The 18637-nt window shown below is 34.1% G+C and overlaps 1 protein-coding gene across 1 annotated transcript; it reads left to right on the top strand.

Moving 5' to 3' along the window:
- Positions 1–1390: 1390 nt before the first annotated feature.
- LOC115980865 (ABC transporter G family member 3) lies at positions 1391–9419 on the top strand. The gene is made up of 12 exons (XM_031103075.1): positions 1391–1507; positions 2291–2955; positions 3065–3144; positions 3609–3895; positions 4494–4665; positions 4797–4910; positions 5049–5174; positions 6098–6289; positions 6995–7081; positions 8044–8316; positions 8814–8921; positions 9095–9419. The coding sequence occupies exons 2-12, from the start codon at positions 2478–2480 to the stop codon at positions 9350–9352; spliced, it is 2175 nt and encodes a 724-aa protein (XP_030958935.1). The 5' UTR covers positions 1391–1507; positions 2291–2477; the 3' UTR covers positions 9353–9419.
- The last annotated feature ends 9218 nt before the right edge of the window (positions 9420–18637 follow it).

Raw genomic sequence — 18637 nt, 5'->3', positions numbered from 1 at the left:
TTCAAAAAAAAAAAAAACTACAAAACAATAACTATAAAACCACAATAGAATTCATAATAAATTTCACAATTACTTGAAATTTTAAGTTAATAATAGATAATAAAATAGTACTACCTGAGTTCATATGAAAATTAATAATAATCTATTAAGTCGGCAGATATGATTTTTTGTGTGTGGAAGGTTTTTTATTTTTTTGGTGTGAAAGTTATGGTCTCTTGCACTATTCTTCAAACAAAAACAGGAATAAAGAAACAACAAAGAGCGATCACATCTCATGGTAGACTTTCACAGAAGAAAATGCCAGGTGGTACCCAATATAAATTTTGCATTGAGATACTAGAATTGAAAAAATGCCCCCAAAAACATTTCTCCTACCAATGGGTTGTGTCCTTGTGGGCCTCGTGGCTGGTACCTGAAAGTTCAGGCTTCAGGGCTTATCAATGTTATCATCATAAAAGCTAAGCTAGTAGGAATATTTTTATTCTTATTATATTTCACAAATAAGAGTAACATTCCTTTGGATTTTGAATAGAAATGTGAATTAATTTGCCCACACAAATTTATATAAAGAATTCAATAACTATATATAAAAGGGTGAAAGTGAAAGTTAATTTTTTTTTTTTTTTTTTTAGGAAGAAAGTTTGGTTTGAATGTACCATAGCCCATGTAAAGTAATAATATTGTGTAAGAATTAAGATTCTAGACAAATCCCCTAGTCTCATGTAAGCTAAATGGGACAACTTTTCTATAATTATTATACCATTTCCGCGTAAAAAAGTGAAAGTTTGATTTGAATGTATAATTGGATCCCTGTTGTATATCATTAAAACCAAAAAGAACAAAAAAGAAAAGGCAGAGACAGAGCGAAAGAGAAAGAAAATCTTAAATAAAAAGGAACAAACACTATGCATGTAATCATCTAAAGCATGAAGAGTAGCACTATGATCCCAATTTTGCATCTTGGGAAGTGATGCTTTTCCACCAGAAATCATTACATAGCAAATAATTTTTTTTAATAATACTATGAACAACATTTTCACTTTTTTATTTTTATTTTTATTTTTTATAATTAAACTTTTTTTTATAGTATTTTTAACAAAGACATTCATAATTAAAATTCGTCATTTTTAATTAACTATCAATTTTTTTTTTTAAAAGTAATATTACTTCTATAATTCTGGGTCCACCATTAAATGTAGTGTTATGAAAAATGTAGTCTTCATAGGTCTATTTTTATTTTTATGAAACAGAGAGAATCAGAAACATAAAAAAGGAAAAAGACAACATGGAAAAAAAAAAGGGGGCAAGAGATAATGTTCCGAAACTGCCAAGGAATGCAAAGCATACAAAAACCCGGAAAATCGGGTCAAATAATCCATTTCGACCTGTATTATTATTTATAGAGTAGTGTTATTAACACTCTTGAGCTCTCCCTCGTTCACACACTGCTTTCACATTCACTCCTTTGTCTGTGGCTTCTCTGCTTCTTTTTCTCACTCAGATCCAGGTTTGTCTTCATGTCCGTTTCTTCAAGCTTTCCATTATTGCATTCAGTTCATGAACTCTCTTTGATTTGGATGATAGCCTTTGTCCTCTTTTTGGTTGCTGAGAAAAGAAAGTAAATTTTTTTTAGTCTTACATTGTATTAGTATATATGTTTCTTTGTTTGCTGAACATGGTATGTACAGCTCAGCTAAACCTTAGAAGGGTGTAACTTTATGTTCTAACAAGGAGTAGAGGTTTTTGTCTTATTGGGTCTCAAAGAATGAGGAGGCTAAGCTTTAAAGTTTTGATTTTTCCCCCTTATTGTAAGTTTTGTGATACACTTTTTAATTTATAGGCATTTGAATGGAATATTGTTTAGTTAAATGAGTATCAAGTTGAGGCAATGAGTTATGGGAGTGCAAAACATAGTGGTAAATGGATTTCTTATTTGTTCTCTGTTATGGTTTTGCTGGGATTAAATGGGTTATTAGTGCATTTGAGTTTCTGGGTTTTATGCATTTTGTTTTTTATTCATCATACTTTGTGTCATTTCTTGTTGGGCTGAAGTCAAGCTCTCGAACAGAGCTAATCCCCCTTAACTTTGGGCTTAAGTTGATGATGGGCTGAGTTGTTTCTGTTTTATCTTGATTCGGCTTCCAACAAAATAATAAATTTAGAACCTTTCCTATTTGGAGTTAGAGAATCTTATCATGGATGATGTTGACTGTGTTATTTGATGCAAGAATATGAGTTAGGGAAATTTTCAGTTGGTGCTTAAGTTTTCTTTCTTTAAATTTTGGTGCAGGATTCCACTCATTGAGGGGTGTTGTTGGAAAGTTTTGCAATTTAGACTTTAGATTGTTGTAAGCAGTTGTTCTCATCTCAACTGTTTGATAACCTTTATGTAAGTGAGTACCAAAAGGAAGTTTCCTAATACTTCTTGTAGAATGCTCTTTTCAACAAATTGAGGTTCTGGAAATTGGGAGAAGATAATGGAAGAAATACAGTCTCAGTCTGATAACTATAGGTCTTCATCATCTTCAGCGAGTAGTCCAGCAAGTAGGGTGCCCTCAAGTAACTTTTTCTATCTGCGTAAACCTGGTTCACTGAGACAACCCATCTCATTTGAGGATTCACCAGAATGGGAGGATACAGATGTTGATGCGAGGGTGGAGGAAGGAGGTGACCGTGACACTATTAACATTGCAATCACTCCAGCCTCCCCATCTCTCTCGAAGCTAAATAGTGGGTCCTTGCCATCTCCACCACTACCAGAGGGTGCAGTTGTGGCAAGGAAAACTGCAGGGGCTTCAGTTGTTTGGAAAGACTTGACTGTCACAATAAAGGGGAAAAGGAAGTACTCTGACAAAGTTGTGAAGAGTTCGAATGGTTATGCATTGCCTGGAACTATGACAGTAATCATGGGTCCTGCCAGATCAGGGAAATCCACTCTACTAAGGGCTATTGCAGGTATTCAAGCTTAGTATCTATTTTCATTTCAATTGGAGCATTTGAATTATGTATTTTTCTTGTTCCTGTGGATGTTCGAAACTTAAATGATGTTCTCTCTTTAATCTAGGAAGATTGCACCATTCAGCCAAAATGTACGGCGAAGTGTTTGTTAATGGGGCAAAATCGCACATGCCTTATGGGTCTTATGTAAGTTCCAAGTAATTTCACTTCCTATTGAATCTTCATTCTTCAGTTTATTCTTTTTTCTTTTCTTCTTGAGGCTTTTGCCTTATGCATGCGGTCAACCCTTTCCTTAAAGTTATCCTTATTCTTGTCATCCTGTAAAATATTCATTACCTGGTTTTACTTTGGCATATTGTGTTGCACTCCTACTCTAACCTGAGTGGAAGCAGTCCATAGCCAATATGTGGACTTTTATGTCTTACAAGTCACAACCCTTTCCAAACTCTATATTTTGGGCCTCAAGCTGCAGACAGAATTCTCTTATAAAAAAAAGTGCTTCATTGGATATACAATTTGGAAATAAATTTATGTTTAGTTGGGAAATTAGTGATTGGGTAAATTAAGGTCACAATCCATCAATTGGGAAAAAAGTTATCTATAGTCTCTTGCTTTGGGGTTTTCACTTGGTATTTGTTTTTCTTTTGCAGGGATTTGTTGAGAGGGAAACCAGTCTGATTGGGTCCCTCACTGTCCGGGAGTTTCTGTACTATTCAGCACTGCTTCAACTTCCTGGTTTCTTTTGTCAGAAGAAGAGTGTAGTTGAGGATGCTATTCATGCTATGTCTCTTGGTGATTATGCTAACAAATTGATAGGTGGCCACTGTTATATGAAGGGCCTTCATAGTGGTGAGAGAAGGCGTGTTAGCATTGCAAGGGAACTTGTGATGAGGCCACATATCTTATTTATAGATGAGCCACTTTATCATCTTGACAGGTAATTTTTTCTGGTTTCCCTGATTCAAATTTTAAAGGGGGTTACCGGAACTTGTGTCTTGCAACCTCCACAATCTCTTGTGCATTACCATATGTATGATCTATGGTGAAATTTCTGTAGCTTTGTTTCTTGGGCTAGAAAGAACATTTTTTATGTTAAGTGTTTAGAGTAGATGCCACTGAATCATTCCAAAGACATGCTGTTCACTTGTGCGCGCGCGAATGGACTGGCTGTATTCCTTACATTGCATGTTAACTCTCCAAACAACTTGCAATTGGTCTGAAATCGGAATTAATGTAATGGGAATCTCAATTGATGAAATTTTGGCAAAAGAATTATATCCATGACTTAATAATAAATTTGGCATCACACTGTTACTGTGTTTCTATTCTAAAGGTTTCATTGGTATCAGTGATTTGTTTGTTGGGCATCCTATGTGAAATTCATTTATTGTTTGACAGATTGTCACTTTTCCTTCTTGCTCATAATGATTGATGTCTTTCTATTGGAAGCTTTTTCTTTACTGTCATCTTTTAGTTAAAGTATAAGATCTTTACTGTCATCTTTTAGTTAAAGTATAAGATCTTATTTTGTTCAGTGTCTCTGCACTTTTGATGATGGTTACATTGAAGAAACTTGCAAGCACAGGGTGCACTCTTATTTTCACCATTTACCAAAGCAGCACAGAAGTATTTGGCCTCTTTGACCGGATTTGTCTGCTTTCAAATGGAAATACCCTGTTTTTTGGAGAAACGTTGGCCTGCTTGCAGGTAAATCATACTGTGCAGCATGATTTCTTGCTTCTATTTTATTTTTTGGTGTTGCTTCAACTGTATGTTCATTGTTCTATGAAATTGCAATGTTAGGTTATTATTAACTAACGTTCCTTTTGCTGATGAAGCACTTCTCAAATGCTGGATTTCCTTGCCCAATTATGCAAAGTCCTTCAGATCATTTTTTGCGTGCAATAAACACAGATTTTGACAGGATCATTGCAATGTGCAAAAATTGGCAGGTAATTACTAACAAATTGCTGGTCTAATGATTCTCTTTGCCTAATTGGCTCTCTAGAGATGCCATAAATTATAGTCTGCCACTTTTCCTTTATTGCTTGATTAACATGTTCTTTGCATGGACTTAAACCATATAACAGGATGACCACGATTTTTCAGCAGTGAATATGGATACTGCTGTTGCGATACGCACTCTTGAAGCAACTTATAAAACATCAGCAGATGCTGTAGCAGTTGAAAATATGATAGTGAGACTCACAGATAAGGTATGATTATTATATCTTACCATCCATTACACTATTCATAAATTCTTTGTCCCCCTCCCCCTCCCCCTCGTGCAGTTTTGGCCATGTCCGTCATTGTAAGTTACACGTTACAAGTAATGTTCTGGCCCGTTCGTCTACTTAGTTTTCTCCTTGAGCCTTGATTACTGTGATGTGTCGTGCTTAGAATTCTGCTACTGAAATTCAGCAAGAAAATGCCTTTATTAATGGCTGTAATGCTTTATCTGTGATGATGGCTGGCAGATGTGCCATGAATGGGTGTGCCATGTTCTTCAAAGGGCCACTTCCCTTTCATGTCAAGCTTTTTTGAATTATGCCAAGAGCCTTGTACCTTAACTGACACTTTTTGGTGTTTCTAATGAAGACACCTAGGTTCAAAACCCCCCTCCCCCAACTGTCAAATTAAAAAAATAATATTAATAAGGCAAGCTTGCCTATATCAATATGTCATCACATCAAGAACTTTATACTACAGTTGCTTCTAAAAAAGCTTATTAAGGAGCCTGTCAAAGAAGTTAGATTGAGGAAAGGTTTAATTGATATAGACAAGCTAAAATGATTAATTAGATTGAATTAACTTATATAATTATATCGAGGCAATTGCTGATTTATAGTATGAATGTTGTAGAAGAAGGGGCATCCCCTGACAAGGAAAATGAAAATAGATACTTGAATCATGTTAAGTGGGAGTGTCAAGATTAGAAAGATTAAAATTAATTCATGTGAAGGAGTTACCTAGGATGTGATTTGAGTGAACTTAGTAATGATTATGAGGTCAAAAATATTGATTACCTACACTTCTCTTTTCTACCCTTTTTTTTCCATCTGCTGATCTACATCAAAAGGTGTTGAGTGGTTGCATATTGTAGCCTCAGTTAACTTGCCAGATGGTATTACATCTACAGGAAGGTCCATTTCTCAAAAGCAAAGGAAAGGCTGGCAGTGGTACACGAATTGCTGTTTTGACTTGGAGATCATTGTTAATCATGTCAAGGGAATGGAAATACTACTGGCTTCGTCTTATTCTTTGTATGCTTCTTACGCTCTGTGTTGGCACAGTATTTTCTGGCCTGGGGCATTCCTTATCTTCAGTTGTGGTGAGTTTCTTAAATTCATGCTTAATTTATTATTTGGGAGCAATATTTATGAAATACAATATATGCGCATGTGCAAGTATCTACAAATATTGATGATTGCCTTAGTTGAACATCTACTGGTTCTAGGAATGCTTTTCCTTATAGTTTGACTCATTCATATTATAACATTTAATAAGAACCAAATTTTAATATTAATGATTTATAATGGCCCTTAATATTCATTATGCAATTTGTCTGGTCATCATTGTGCTAGTAATGTGTAGTAAAAAATGTCAGTTTTATGTGGTACAAGCCACTTTGTAGACTATCTCTGACCCATCTGGTTTATGCCATGGGTATTACAAGAAAATCTTATGCTTGCTATCCAGCAGCCACCATTCTCATGATCTGTGTGACATACAAGGCCTATTAGGAATCCGATGCTACTTGGACTACTGTACATGGAGTTTCCAACTTCTAATCCCACTCTGCTTATAACCCAAATCTATATTGCTGCATCATATTAGGGGTCAGAATAAAGTTATTGCAGAATCTTGCCATGAACTTTGTAGATCAGTTATTTCTCTTTAAGTGTTAAAATTTTCATCTGAAACTTCACAAAAGCCTTGCCCTGCTGTCAGAGGACACATTGGTTTATCTGTATGCATCCAAGTATATATTGTGATGCACTTGTTGATTTGTTTTGCTTCACCTTTAATGTTGCAGACGAGGGTTGCAGCAGTATTTGTATTTATATCATTTGCCTCACTTCTAAGCATTGCTGGAGTACCTGCACTGCTGAAAGAAATCAAGGTAACATTTCTTGCCAGATACCTTTTTTTCCCCTTCCAATGTTAACTTCAAGGAGCTTGAGAATTTGACAAGATGTGGTTGATATGCATAAAATGATGTGCAACTCCTATGTAGCTAAAGTATATATCTAATTGCTGGTTTTGTATGTTTTTATTGGTCTGTCTTTGACATTCTGGTCATCTGAGATAACTTCATAAGGGAGATTGTTGAATTTCTCTTTTAACGATTTGGGGATATTCAGAGAGTTTTCATCAACTTAGAACTTGACTATGACTATGAGATTGATATTAATATGCCAGTGCCTTTTGAGTTACTGGTGTTGCCCAGGAAGAGAGGGCAGGGCCACAGATTTGCTTATGGGGTTCAAAATGGATAGAGGTTATTAGGAACAGCCGCCTCAATACCTACATGCATGTTTGTGAATACATTTTACGTTTGTTTCAGAATATCCTCTTGATTTCTGATGTATAATATGTATGTAATCAAATAGTCATCCCCTATTCCTCCATCTAACCCTGTTATGTGCCATTCAATTAGTGGGTGTTGTTGGACTTGTGTTTCATGCCCATCTGCAAGTGAAGTCATGCCTGGCATACTTTACTTACTTTGCTGTGTGAATGAAGTGTGATATAATTAGAAGAAATTGTAACAAAATGAATAAATATTAGGATTATGCTATAATTGTTTGTCTAGTTGAATGAGGATGACTATAATAAACAATCATAGTATTGATAGGTTGTGATGCCATAAGAGTTGTTTGCTTTTGTTGTGTAAATCTTAACTAGAAACCTGGGAGTAATTTGTTTAATAATTTTTGACAGCAAATGGCAAAAGTAAATGGCTGCAAGGTTGAGACCTCAAATTAATTTTTGACAAGTCATATCATAAATTCCCATGGGTTCTTCTTAAACCACCCCCCCCTCTCATAATTGACTTAGATCAAACTTCTTGTCATTTTGCAGATATATGCCAGTGAAGAATTAAACCAGCATTCGGGACCATTAGTCTTTTTATTTGGGCAACTTCTCTCCAGCATCCCGTTCCTGTTCCTCATATCCATTTCATCGAGCCTTGTCTTCTATTTCCTCGTAGGATTGCGGGATGAATTCAGCTTGTTGATGTACTTTGTGCTGAATTTCTTCTTGTGCCTTCTAGTAAATGAAGGACTAATGCTAGTTGTTGTTTCTTTATGGCAAAATGTTTTCTGGAGCATCTTGACATTGGTATCCATACATGTGAGTTCCCCTTTCAAATTTCAAAAGAACGTTTCATTTAATTTATGGGAGATTACCATTTGTGAATGTTTAGTTTATGGAAAGAAGAGTCCAGCCATTCTTGTGTTATTTATGTTATTTACCCATTGTAAGTTATTTTTAATGTTACACCACTTAGTAATATAATAAATGGTTATTGTTAATGAGTTCTTCTTCTTTGCCTGGAAGAAGGGTTTCTTTAATGAAGACAATTATAGTATTAGTTTTGAGTCAGTCAAGTTGAACTGCGTCTGAAATTTTGCACTGCTGTAATTATAGTTCATTTAGCATTGTTTGGTGTTAGGAGACTCTGGGTTGTATATGTCTAAAGAATCATTTTACATAAAAAATGTACAGACTAATCATCCTCTTTGGTGCAATTGAAACTTCAATGATTATGATTGATCATGTCTGGATATAGTCAGAGTTAAATTGCCTAGCTGTTCCTAGTCTAATGGTCAAGATGTGTGGCATTTCAGGTGGTAATGATGCTTGCCGCAGGCTATTTCAGAATTCGAAATGCTTTGCCAGGACCATTGTGGACATACCCACTATCCTACATTGCTTTCCACACATACTCTATCCAGGCAAGTAGATTTATATGGTCATTCTATTTCCTGCTCCACATGTCAAACCAATTGGTAGTTTTTTTATATTTTATTCTGAATATCCAGAAGGCAAGAAGTAATCTTTAAAATATTTTCATATACAGTTAAATTTGTTTAAAATGTTCCTAGCTGAATGATCTTGTGATTTATAGGGCATCCTGGAGAATGAGTATCTTTGGACTTCCTTTCCGGTTGGGCAGGTAAGGACCATATCCGGGTATCAGGCCCTCCGTAGTGCATATGACATATCTCCTGACGTTAATTCTAAGTGGAAGAATTTGCTGGTCCTGTTTCTTATGGTGGTTGGGTATCGCATTATTGTGTTTGTTTTACTATATTTTCACGTAGGTAAAAATAAATCTGTACTCAAAATTTTTCAATGTAATCGGGATAAGAAAAATACAAGATGAATGAAAGCAGTACTGTGAGCCTTGTTCCTCTGTTCACATTGTATAATTCTTTTTGTTCTTGGCTTCATGCTTAGCTTGTGCAATTTATTTTTGAAAACCTTTGACAAATTATAGAAGTGCATAATTTAAGAAATTCTTTTTGTTTAATGTCTTGGATTATGAAAGCTCAGTCTTTGAGATTGTCAAGCTGGGATTGGTTCCGTACCTGAATTAAGTACCTATTATTAAATATAGGTGTTTGGGGATTATTCAGGCATTTGAAGTTGGATGACTCATCCAAAAATACATACTATATATAATTATATGTATAGTGTGACTCACTTGATCAGCACATTTGGGCCAGTGAAATTGATCAACTGGAAATGGTTAGAAATGCTCCTACTAAAAGGAAATGACCAACTGTGAAAAATGTTCTGGAATGATAGGGCTCCAAGAAATGCAAACAAAGCCAGTTTTGGGAAAGGGAAGAAAAAGCAAATTCGGGTTTTGGATAGGTAATTGAAAGATTAAGGAAGAACTTGCATGTAGGTACGGAGTCAAGACCTGGAGTTAGAGCGGTGGCTCTGCTGCTTTGTGTGTGGCCACTCCGGCCTTTGACCTTATTGCTTAACCATTACTGATTTTTGTTTAAAATTTTTTAAAGGGTCAGATTATTTGTTTTGGATAAAATAGGTTGATTAGGTTTTATTTTTTATTTTTAGCTTTATTATTGATAATTTTTATTGTTGGGCTAATTTTTTTGGGTTTATATATTTTGTTTTAGATTTAATCTATTAATTTTTTATGGCCTTTAAATTGGGTAAAATGCTAAAATTACAAAATTTTTACAAATTGCAAATGTGGTGAGTGGTTATTGGTAAGTACAAAGTGATGCAAGTGTGCGAATCAATAAAAATTTGTTACCTTAATAGTTTGTAAAAATATTGTAAAAAAGTTTGTGTCTATAACATTACTTTTAAAAGAATTGATGACATTGTTAAATGTGTAAAGCGTAATTTTATTGAACAAAATTATTAAAATTAATACCTGGAATGCCCCAAGTACATAACAAAGTAGCATGTCTTCAAGATGAGGTTGTTAGATATTTTAAGATCTCAATCCTGCAATACAGATGGCTGCTTTAGGTCCAGATCTCTCTCTCCCTCTCTCTGCTTTTCTTTTTCCACTAATAGCTGTTTTCTCTCGACACATGTTAGAGCATTAGCATTGGAAAATTCCAATGCTATTCTATTTTACCATTCTAAAACACTACTTTATCAATATACCATACCATTTTACAATTCCTTCACATCCCAAAACTCTATTTTTATTAAAATATTATTTTTTTACCTTTCTTTATTATTTTGTTTCCAACCGTTTTCCTGGGCTTTCCTAGGCTTTCCAACAGCAATTTTTATTCCTCTCTCTCAACCTCTAGCACCGGTTCAACACACAACACGCACACATACACCGATCATCCTACCCAAACCCATCACCACACCCACACACCCAAACACAAACACAAACATCAAAACAGCAACAAAGTGCCACACACAAACATCAAACCAGCAACAAGGAGCCACACACAAACACAAACCATCAACAGAGCCACACTCACAAACCATCAAACCAGTCCACCGATCAGCAAACCCAAGCCACCAATCTGAAACCCACGCCGCCGATTTAAAACCCAGGCCACCGATCAAAAAAATCATCACCGGAGCAAGCCCATTCAAACCCATTCAAAAAAAAATCATCACCGGAGCAAACCCATCCAAAAAAAATAATCTCCAGAGCAAACCCATTCAAACCCATTCAAAAAAAATCATCACTGGAGCTACCGGATCAAACCCATTCAAAACAAATCATCACCGGAGCAAACCCATTCAAACCCATTCAAAAAACATCATCACCGGAGCCACTAGAGCAAACCCATTCAAAAAAAATATCACCGGAGCCACCGAAGCAAACCCATTCAAAAAAATGAGAGAGCAGATGGAGAGCAAATGGAGAAGCAGAAACAGAAGAGAGAGAAGAGAACAGAAAAAATGAGAGAGATGAGAGACGGAGAAGAGAGAGTAGAGATACCGGAGCCTCCAGAGCAAATCCATTAAAAAAAAATCATCACCGGAGAGCATAGAGGAGCAGATGGAGAGTAGAGCAAACCCATTCAAAAAAATGAGAGAGATGAGAGAGTAGATGGAGAGTAGAGCCGAGAGAGCATAGAGAAGCAGAGACGGAAGAGAGAGAAGAGATCAGGAAAAAATGAGAAAGATGAGAGACAGAGGAGAGAGAGTAGAGATAAAATATTAATTTTTTTTTTAGAATACTGCTACAGTGCAATTCTAAAGATAGAATTGCACTGTAGCAAGTATTGGAAAAAATTTACAATAGTTGGTTTTAGAATTTTCTGATGCAGGTGATTTTAAGTCTACAAATGCTAAATTTTCCTTAGATATAGCATTAGCATTCTCCAATGCTAATGCTTACAGACCATATTTGATATTACAAGACATTGATAATTGTTATGGTCATATAGGATGATCTTACTATAAGAAAGATGATAACACTGTCAAAAAATCTACATGATAGGACATAGGATTGAAACAAGTCCAATAAAAAAAGTATAAATTCCAAAATATCTAGGCAATCAATGCACTATTCAATGGTAACTAGTAGGTTTCCTCAGCCCCAATCTCACTGCTCTTTCTCCCAAAGGAAAAATATAGCATAAAAAAATGACTTCATGAAAATAAGGGTAAATACATTTTATCATCATAAACTATACTCTTGATTATACTTTACAACATAAACTTTTTGAATGTACGTTTTGCACCTTAAATTATGATTTTTGTTACACTTTGCACCATGACGTTAAGTTTTTTGTTAACTTGGATGGAAAAATATGGCATCACGTGAAAAGATCTAATTACTCCTCTTCTCAATGAACTATATTCTTGATTACACTTTGTATCCTAAATTTTAAATTTTCATCTAAGTTAATAGAAAACTTGATGTAAGAGTGCAAAGTGTAACAAATGTCATAGTTTAAGGTGCAAAACATGCATTCGAAAAGTTTAGGGTGCAAAGTGTAAATAGAGTATAGTTTAGGTGATAAAGTGTAATTTTCCTTGAAAATAAACAAAAACTCCAATAATCTTTAAGATTTCTAACATATTAGAACATTGGTACCAGTCCGTCCTTCCAAAGTAGATGCTACAGACTGCCAATCACTCTCACCAAGGACCTCTACAGCCTCACAAAGTTGAGTATCCTCGTCCTTAGGCCACTCCCTTTTTAGCATGGAAGCATTCAAACTCCTCTGCCAAGTACTGGGGACAAACACTGAAATGGGGTCCTGTACTCCTGTTTGTCCCCAATGATACTGCAATATCAAACGAGTTATTTTTTGTTAGTGTTGTGCCCTTAAAATTGGGACAAAGGCATAGTTGTTGCTGTTGTTGTTTTTGTAAATTCATGCTGTGTTTAATAACTAAAGTTTTTAACTACTTGCATTAGATGTTGAACTTTACATTATGAAAGCTCCATTCTTTCTGACTGAAAGTATGTAGTACGGATTATTTGATAAATGATACATGACTAGTTGAATACGCCTAAAGTCCATTTTTATTAGGTTTGATAAAGAATATATGACCAGCAGAACATTCTTATGCTTTAGTTTCTGATGCTGGACAGCGTCTAAATTGTACTACTTCCAACTTTTAACTAATTGGAAATTGGGTTAGGGTTGATGTTGAAATTTGTGGGTTGATTAGAGTTTGAATGCGTAAAGTATCGAGAATAAGGTTTGAGGTTTAATAGCCTAATAGATATGTTCACAAATCTAATTTCATTTAATCTTTAGATTAATTATAGATAAGTAAAGAGAGAAGAGAAAATATATTTTTTTTTTTTTGATACAAGATAAAATTCTACTCTAACCTAATCTAAGTGTATAAGTGTGTGAAGCCCCCTTCTGGAGACTTGAACTCCGGTCCTTATCCTTCACACTCCACAAGTACTTATACTTGTAGAGTGACCATCACACCAAGGGTGTGCGGTGGTAACGAGGCAAGTTGAAGATGAATGCAAAACTGACATTTAATCCAACAAAGTTATAAAGAAAAATAATTTTAGATTAGGCATAGTTTTCTTAGTTTTCGAAACTCTAGTTGTTCCTCTCCCTCCACAGACATCTCATCAAATAATGTGGGGCATCCATCCACAAATGACCATTTCGATGATGCCTAAAACGACCTAGCCAACAAGTTAATAACTCAACAACTTCATGAGAAAGACTTTTTTTTATAAAAAAATTATTAACAAGGTACACACGCACTTGGAGGGTTTTGAACCCACAATATTGCCCTATACTTACTCTTCTAGGAGGAGGAAATGCCATGAGCCAGTACCCATTGACTGAATGAGAAAGAAATGGAGAATTCGAAACACAAGAAAGGTACCAAGGGGGTTCAACAAAGCTCCAGGCTGTCAATTTTCAATAATCTGCCATGCTCAACAATGTGAGAATTGCAATTCACACCAAAAGCATAAGCTTTGTAAAAACTTTTTTGTCATTATGGTCTTAGATTATGACACCATTTAAAGTCAGTGTTTGTCAGGACTTGGACTTTTCAAATTAGTACCAATGTATAATTGAGACAATGAAGAAGTAAAGGACTAAGTTAGCCCACCATATGGTGATTTCATACAAAGGCTGAATTAGATCATAATGAAGATTTAAAGGACTAAGTTAAATCACAGTGAAGAATTCAAGTACAAAGTTAGATCACTAAAAAAAGATAAAAGCATAATACTAGTAGACAACCATTAAGAATATACTTTCCACTTGTTTTCGAAGATATTGCTACGCATAATGATAATATGGTCCTCCTTCGGTAACATTGTCAATGAATATTCAAATTTCTTGTTTGGTAACAGTATGCTTTACTAACAAATGTATAGTGATTTAAAAGGTTCTTCTAGAGATTCAAAGATCTTGAAGTTTCCCCAGAAAATATTAGAGAGTTTCTTCCCAAGGTGAATTGGGAGCTGTAGGTCACTCCGGTGATAAATGTGAAGCAAGGTATGTATTTTCTTAATGGTTGCATCTTAGTTTATCTAAATTAAGCTTCTTTGTCGTGTTCTTAATATTCAGATTTTCTGTTACAAGTTGTGCAGTTCTTAGCTATTGTTTTCATGTTTATTGATTTCCTATGAAGCACGTGTCTTTTATTATCAGAAGATTTTATTATACCCTTAATTTTTTTATGCTTTACCTATAAAAAAAAATGTGTCCAATAAAGCGAGCTCTGCAGATGTCTATGATCATAATCATCATCATAAACACATACAGCATTCTTGCGCTTGAATAAAATTGCAAGGGAATCATAGATCATATGGATGGTCATGGGATCCATAGATGATGTGTGCTTTACTCCAAATAGTCCTGCTAAATACATTTATGACGCTCTCATTTCCTTGTGTCTTTGGAACCACAGATACCATCTAAAAATTGATTGCTTTGTTTATTATAATTTCTGCAAGTGGTTAAACCATAAATATCCCTTAATCAACCACAACCCATGGATGAGTATGGAAGATAAAAATCTTTTGCTACTGGGTAAAAACCGAGAACCTAACTTTTGGGTTGCACCTTTATGGTATTTGGACTAACAATTAAATAAGAATAGGATCCTAGTAAAGAGAATGAAAAATAAAGGCTTGAACCAAAATTGTATTATTTCCATCTTAATTTTTCTTAAAAATTCGATCCCTATACATGGGATATTTTCCTATTCACAGTATTAGTACTTCCATCTCACCTGTAGTATAGGGTGGATGACTCTTCAGACAAGATAATGTCCCATCCTTCTTCACTATTCCTTTTGAGGCTGTGCTGAGTAGGTAACGGGTTGTTGGGACACTATTCAGAAGGGTCATTTAGCTATTAATGTGGCATGCCTGGTTGGTATAGCATTTAAGGTAGAGAAGACGATAAGACGATTTCTTCCAACTTTTGCTCGGACTAGTTACTATTACGTTCCTTAGTCATCATCCCCAAGATGGCTTGACAATTCCCAGTCCTCTTCATATGATTCTTAACTCCTTCACTCCTCGTCCACTTCCTCGGATTCAAGCCTTCCTCGGACTACTTGAGCCCAATTCTTTCACTGGAAATTTTCGTTGGGCCCTTATTGATTCCCACCTAGGCCCATTATTTTCTAATTCGTCTTGTCCCACACAATATTTATCCAAGAGAAAGGGCACAAAAACTTATTATACTTGAATTGATCCACAAAAACTTGAAGCACTATTTCTTGAACCTTTTGTTATTAGTTTCCTTCAATATTTCAATAATTTTCATTATAAAAAATTATAATCTTCCATGTTCTATTTAATAGATAAAATAGAAAGACAATTAGAGTGGTGTAGTTATCCGATCATTAGATATATATATATATTTATAAATTTGAAAATTGCATGATATAGTAGGTGACAAATTTAATGCTTACTCAAGAATGCAAATATCATTTTCAAAAAAAGACAAAAAAAAAAAAAATGGAAATATTGATTTGATAAAATGCAAATATCATTCAATTTCTTACTTTACCTTCTTGATTGTGTGTTAATATTTTTCTTTTTGTTGGACTTGTTTCAACTATTGCAAAAGTAACTAAATTTGAGTAAGAATATCATATTTCAAATTAATTGTTTATCATATAAATCTTAGACAAATGACATTAAAATTTCATTATCTATATATATATATATTATAAAACCGAAGCTTCTGACGATATTTGATTTTTTTTTTTTAGAGCTCTCACGTTTTTACCCATTAGCATTATTTAAAAAAAGAAGAAGAAAGAATACTTCTCACAATTTCCCCACCCGATACTTCTTCTAAAAACTAAAACTAGAAGCCGATAATAAAAAAACACCCTCCTACCAATCTCCTTCTCCTTTCCTAAAAAACCCTTTCTCTTCCTTTCATCCCCATCTCCCTCTATATCACAAGCCCAGCACAAACCAAAAAAATACATATGAGCACAAACCCAAACCAAAACCAAAATAATCCCCCATTTCCCTCTTCGTCATCTTCCTCCTTATTCCATAAATTTCTTCAAACACAATACACACCCAACACAAACCAAACCCATAAATCACCAAAACCAAAATAATCTCATCTCTCTCTTCGTCATCTTCCTCTTCATTCCATAAATTTCTTATTTGTAAGGTGGGGGGGGGGGGGGGGGGGGGAAACAGAGAAGAAGAAGACGACGCAGCAGGGGTTGCACCAATTTGAAGTACTAGGTTGCCAACACAAGTCGCCAGTCACGATGTCACACCTTCATCTTCTACTGTTGTTTCTTCTTTTCTTCCTCCATCTTTCTTCTTTTTCTCCTTCTCTTTCTTTTGTTCGTCTCCAATCACTGTTGTGGTTTATCTCTTTTTGTTTTTGTACTCTTTTTTATGTTTCCAAAGCCTCCATGGGACTTGAATGGGGAAAGTAGAAAGTTTTTAATTTTTGAATAAAAGATGGGCAAAATGTTTCAGCCATTAGTTTTTTTCAGCTTTGAGCCCAACATGATGTGAGACGTGTAGTGATGATACTAATAGATTGACATGCAACAAATATCTTAAGTACTTTTAATTCTTATATTATTATAATATTATTAACTAATCAACATATAAATAAATAGAGAAATGCTATATCTATGTTTACTTATTTATATAAATAAATAAGTATTTTTTGTTTAATTAATATTTTTTATTTAGTAATTGAATGTTTAGTATTGACTATAGGATAGGGAATTTTGAGATTGTAATTGTAACATGCAGCATTTATTTTTTTGTGATGAGAGCTAGATATCTATTACGTTAGATATTTATTTTTTTCTTAAATAAATCAGATATGACCCCCACTTTCAAAAAACGTAAGGTATCATATTCACAAAACTTCACGTAAGACTTTCTTTATTTGTGAAAAAATTCCAAATCTATTCCATGGATTTGTCTTAGGTTTTAAGGCTGTTTAGCACTATCATAAGTGATAGCTTAAATTCTTCATTCATCGTTAGATTTTTATTCATAGTCAACAGTTTTCCCACGCATCGCATGTGTTAGCGACTAGTATTTATATAATTGTTGCACCACTTAACATAATTAATATAACAAAATAAATGTATTTATCCCATTAGTAATCTCAAAAAAAAAGTTTATTATATAAAATTTATAAAAGTAATCATATAAATTCCTCTAATATAAATAATTATTATAAGCATTTATTTCATTGGTTAATCTAATGAACTAGTACTTTGATATAAACGCAAACTTTGTTGAGGTGGAAGAATAAATAAAGAAAATCTCAAGAATACGTCACATGACGCCAGAACCTCACGCTCTCCAGTATAAGGTTTTTGCTTTTTTATATATATAAATAAACAAATAAATATTGATTGATTGAATTGTGTACAGATAAATGACATGATAACGGCCACAGGGCACAACTGATAACATCCTAATCTGAGACATTCCCTAATCACAAAATTAACCATATTAGAGACTATGTGTGTATATATGTATATATATATATATATATATATATTATCCCTGCTAGGCTTGAAGGATACCATATTAACCATATAAAAGGTCCAATTAATGGATATTGATATTATTCCTGCTAGGCTTGAAGGATATCATATTTTTCTTGTATCTTAGCCCAGGGCCGGCTCTATGGTGGAGCAAAAAATGCAACCGTTTAAGGCCCCAAGTAAAAAAAATGCCCCTAAATTTTAACCAATAGGATTATTTATAATCAATAAATAAAATAATTTTTTTGATTAGATGAAAAACAAATAAAAAAATAGAGAAAAATGCAACGTCGTCCACAATATTTTTCACAACACTTTTACAACTAATGCTAAGTAGCAAGTTATTACAGCCTATTGTTGATGGCAAAAAAATAATTATAGTGATATTTTCAAATAAAAAACAAAAAGCAGTTTAAAATCTAGGATTTGTTGTAAAAAATATTGTGAATATTGCACTTCTAAAAAAAAAAGAATAATAATAAGAGTTTAATTAGCAAACTTTTACTAGTTTTCATCTAAATCTACCACTAACACTACTGTTTTACTTACCACTATCAATCTACCACATCAACAAGTATGAAAAATTTTGTCAAATTTTTTTTGTCTTAAAAATTCAAAAAAAAAAAAAAAAATTCTATGTAGTTCATGTTAATTAGTAGTAATTTTGCATCTAAATAAGATGATCAATTTTCGCCTTAGGCCCCCAAATGCA

The sequence above is a fragment of the Quercus lobata genome, chromosome 1, assembly GCF_001633185.2.
Source record: "Quercus lobata isolate SW786 chromosome 1, ValleyOak3.0 Primary Assembly, whole genome shotgun sequence".
NCBI lineage: Eukaryota > Viridiplantae > Streptophyta > Magnoliopsida > Fagales > Fagaceae > Quercus > Quercus lobata.
Note: the sequence above shows the minus strand (reverse complement) of the source record. Positions and strands in the feature narration are given on the sequence as shown.

What these genes read in the sequence shown, in the direction of transcription:
- LOC115980865 (XM_031103075.1), top strand. Translation starts at nt 2,478, where the DNA reads ATGGAAGAAATACAGTCTCAGTCTGATAACTATAGGTCTTCATCATCT. An exon ending in CCACTTTATCATCTTGACAG is followed by an intron (nt 3,896 to 4,493) that starts GTAATTTTTTCT and finishes TATTTTGTTCAG; the next exon opens with TGTCTCTGCACTTTTGATGA. An exon ending in TCCACACATACTCTATCCAG is followed by an intron (nt 8,922 to 9,094) that starts GCAAGTAGATTT and finishes TGTGATTTATAG; the next exon opens with GGCATCCTGGAGAATGAGTA.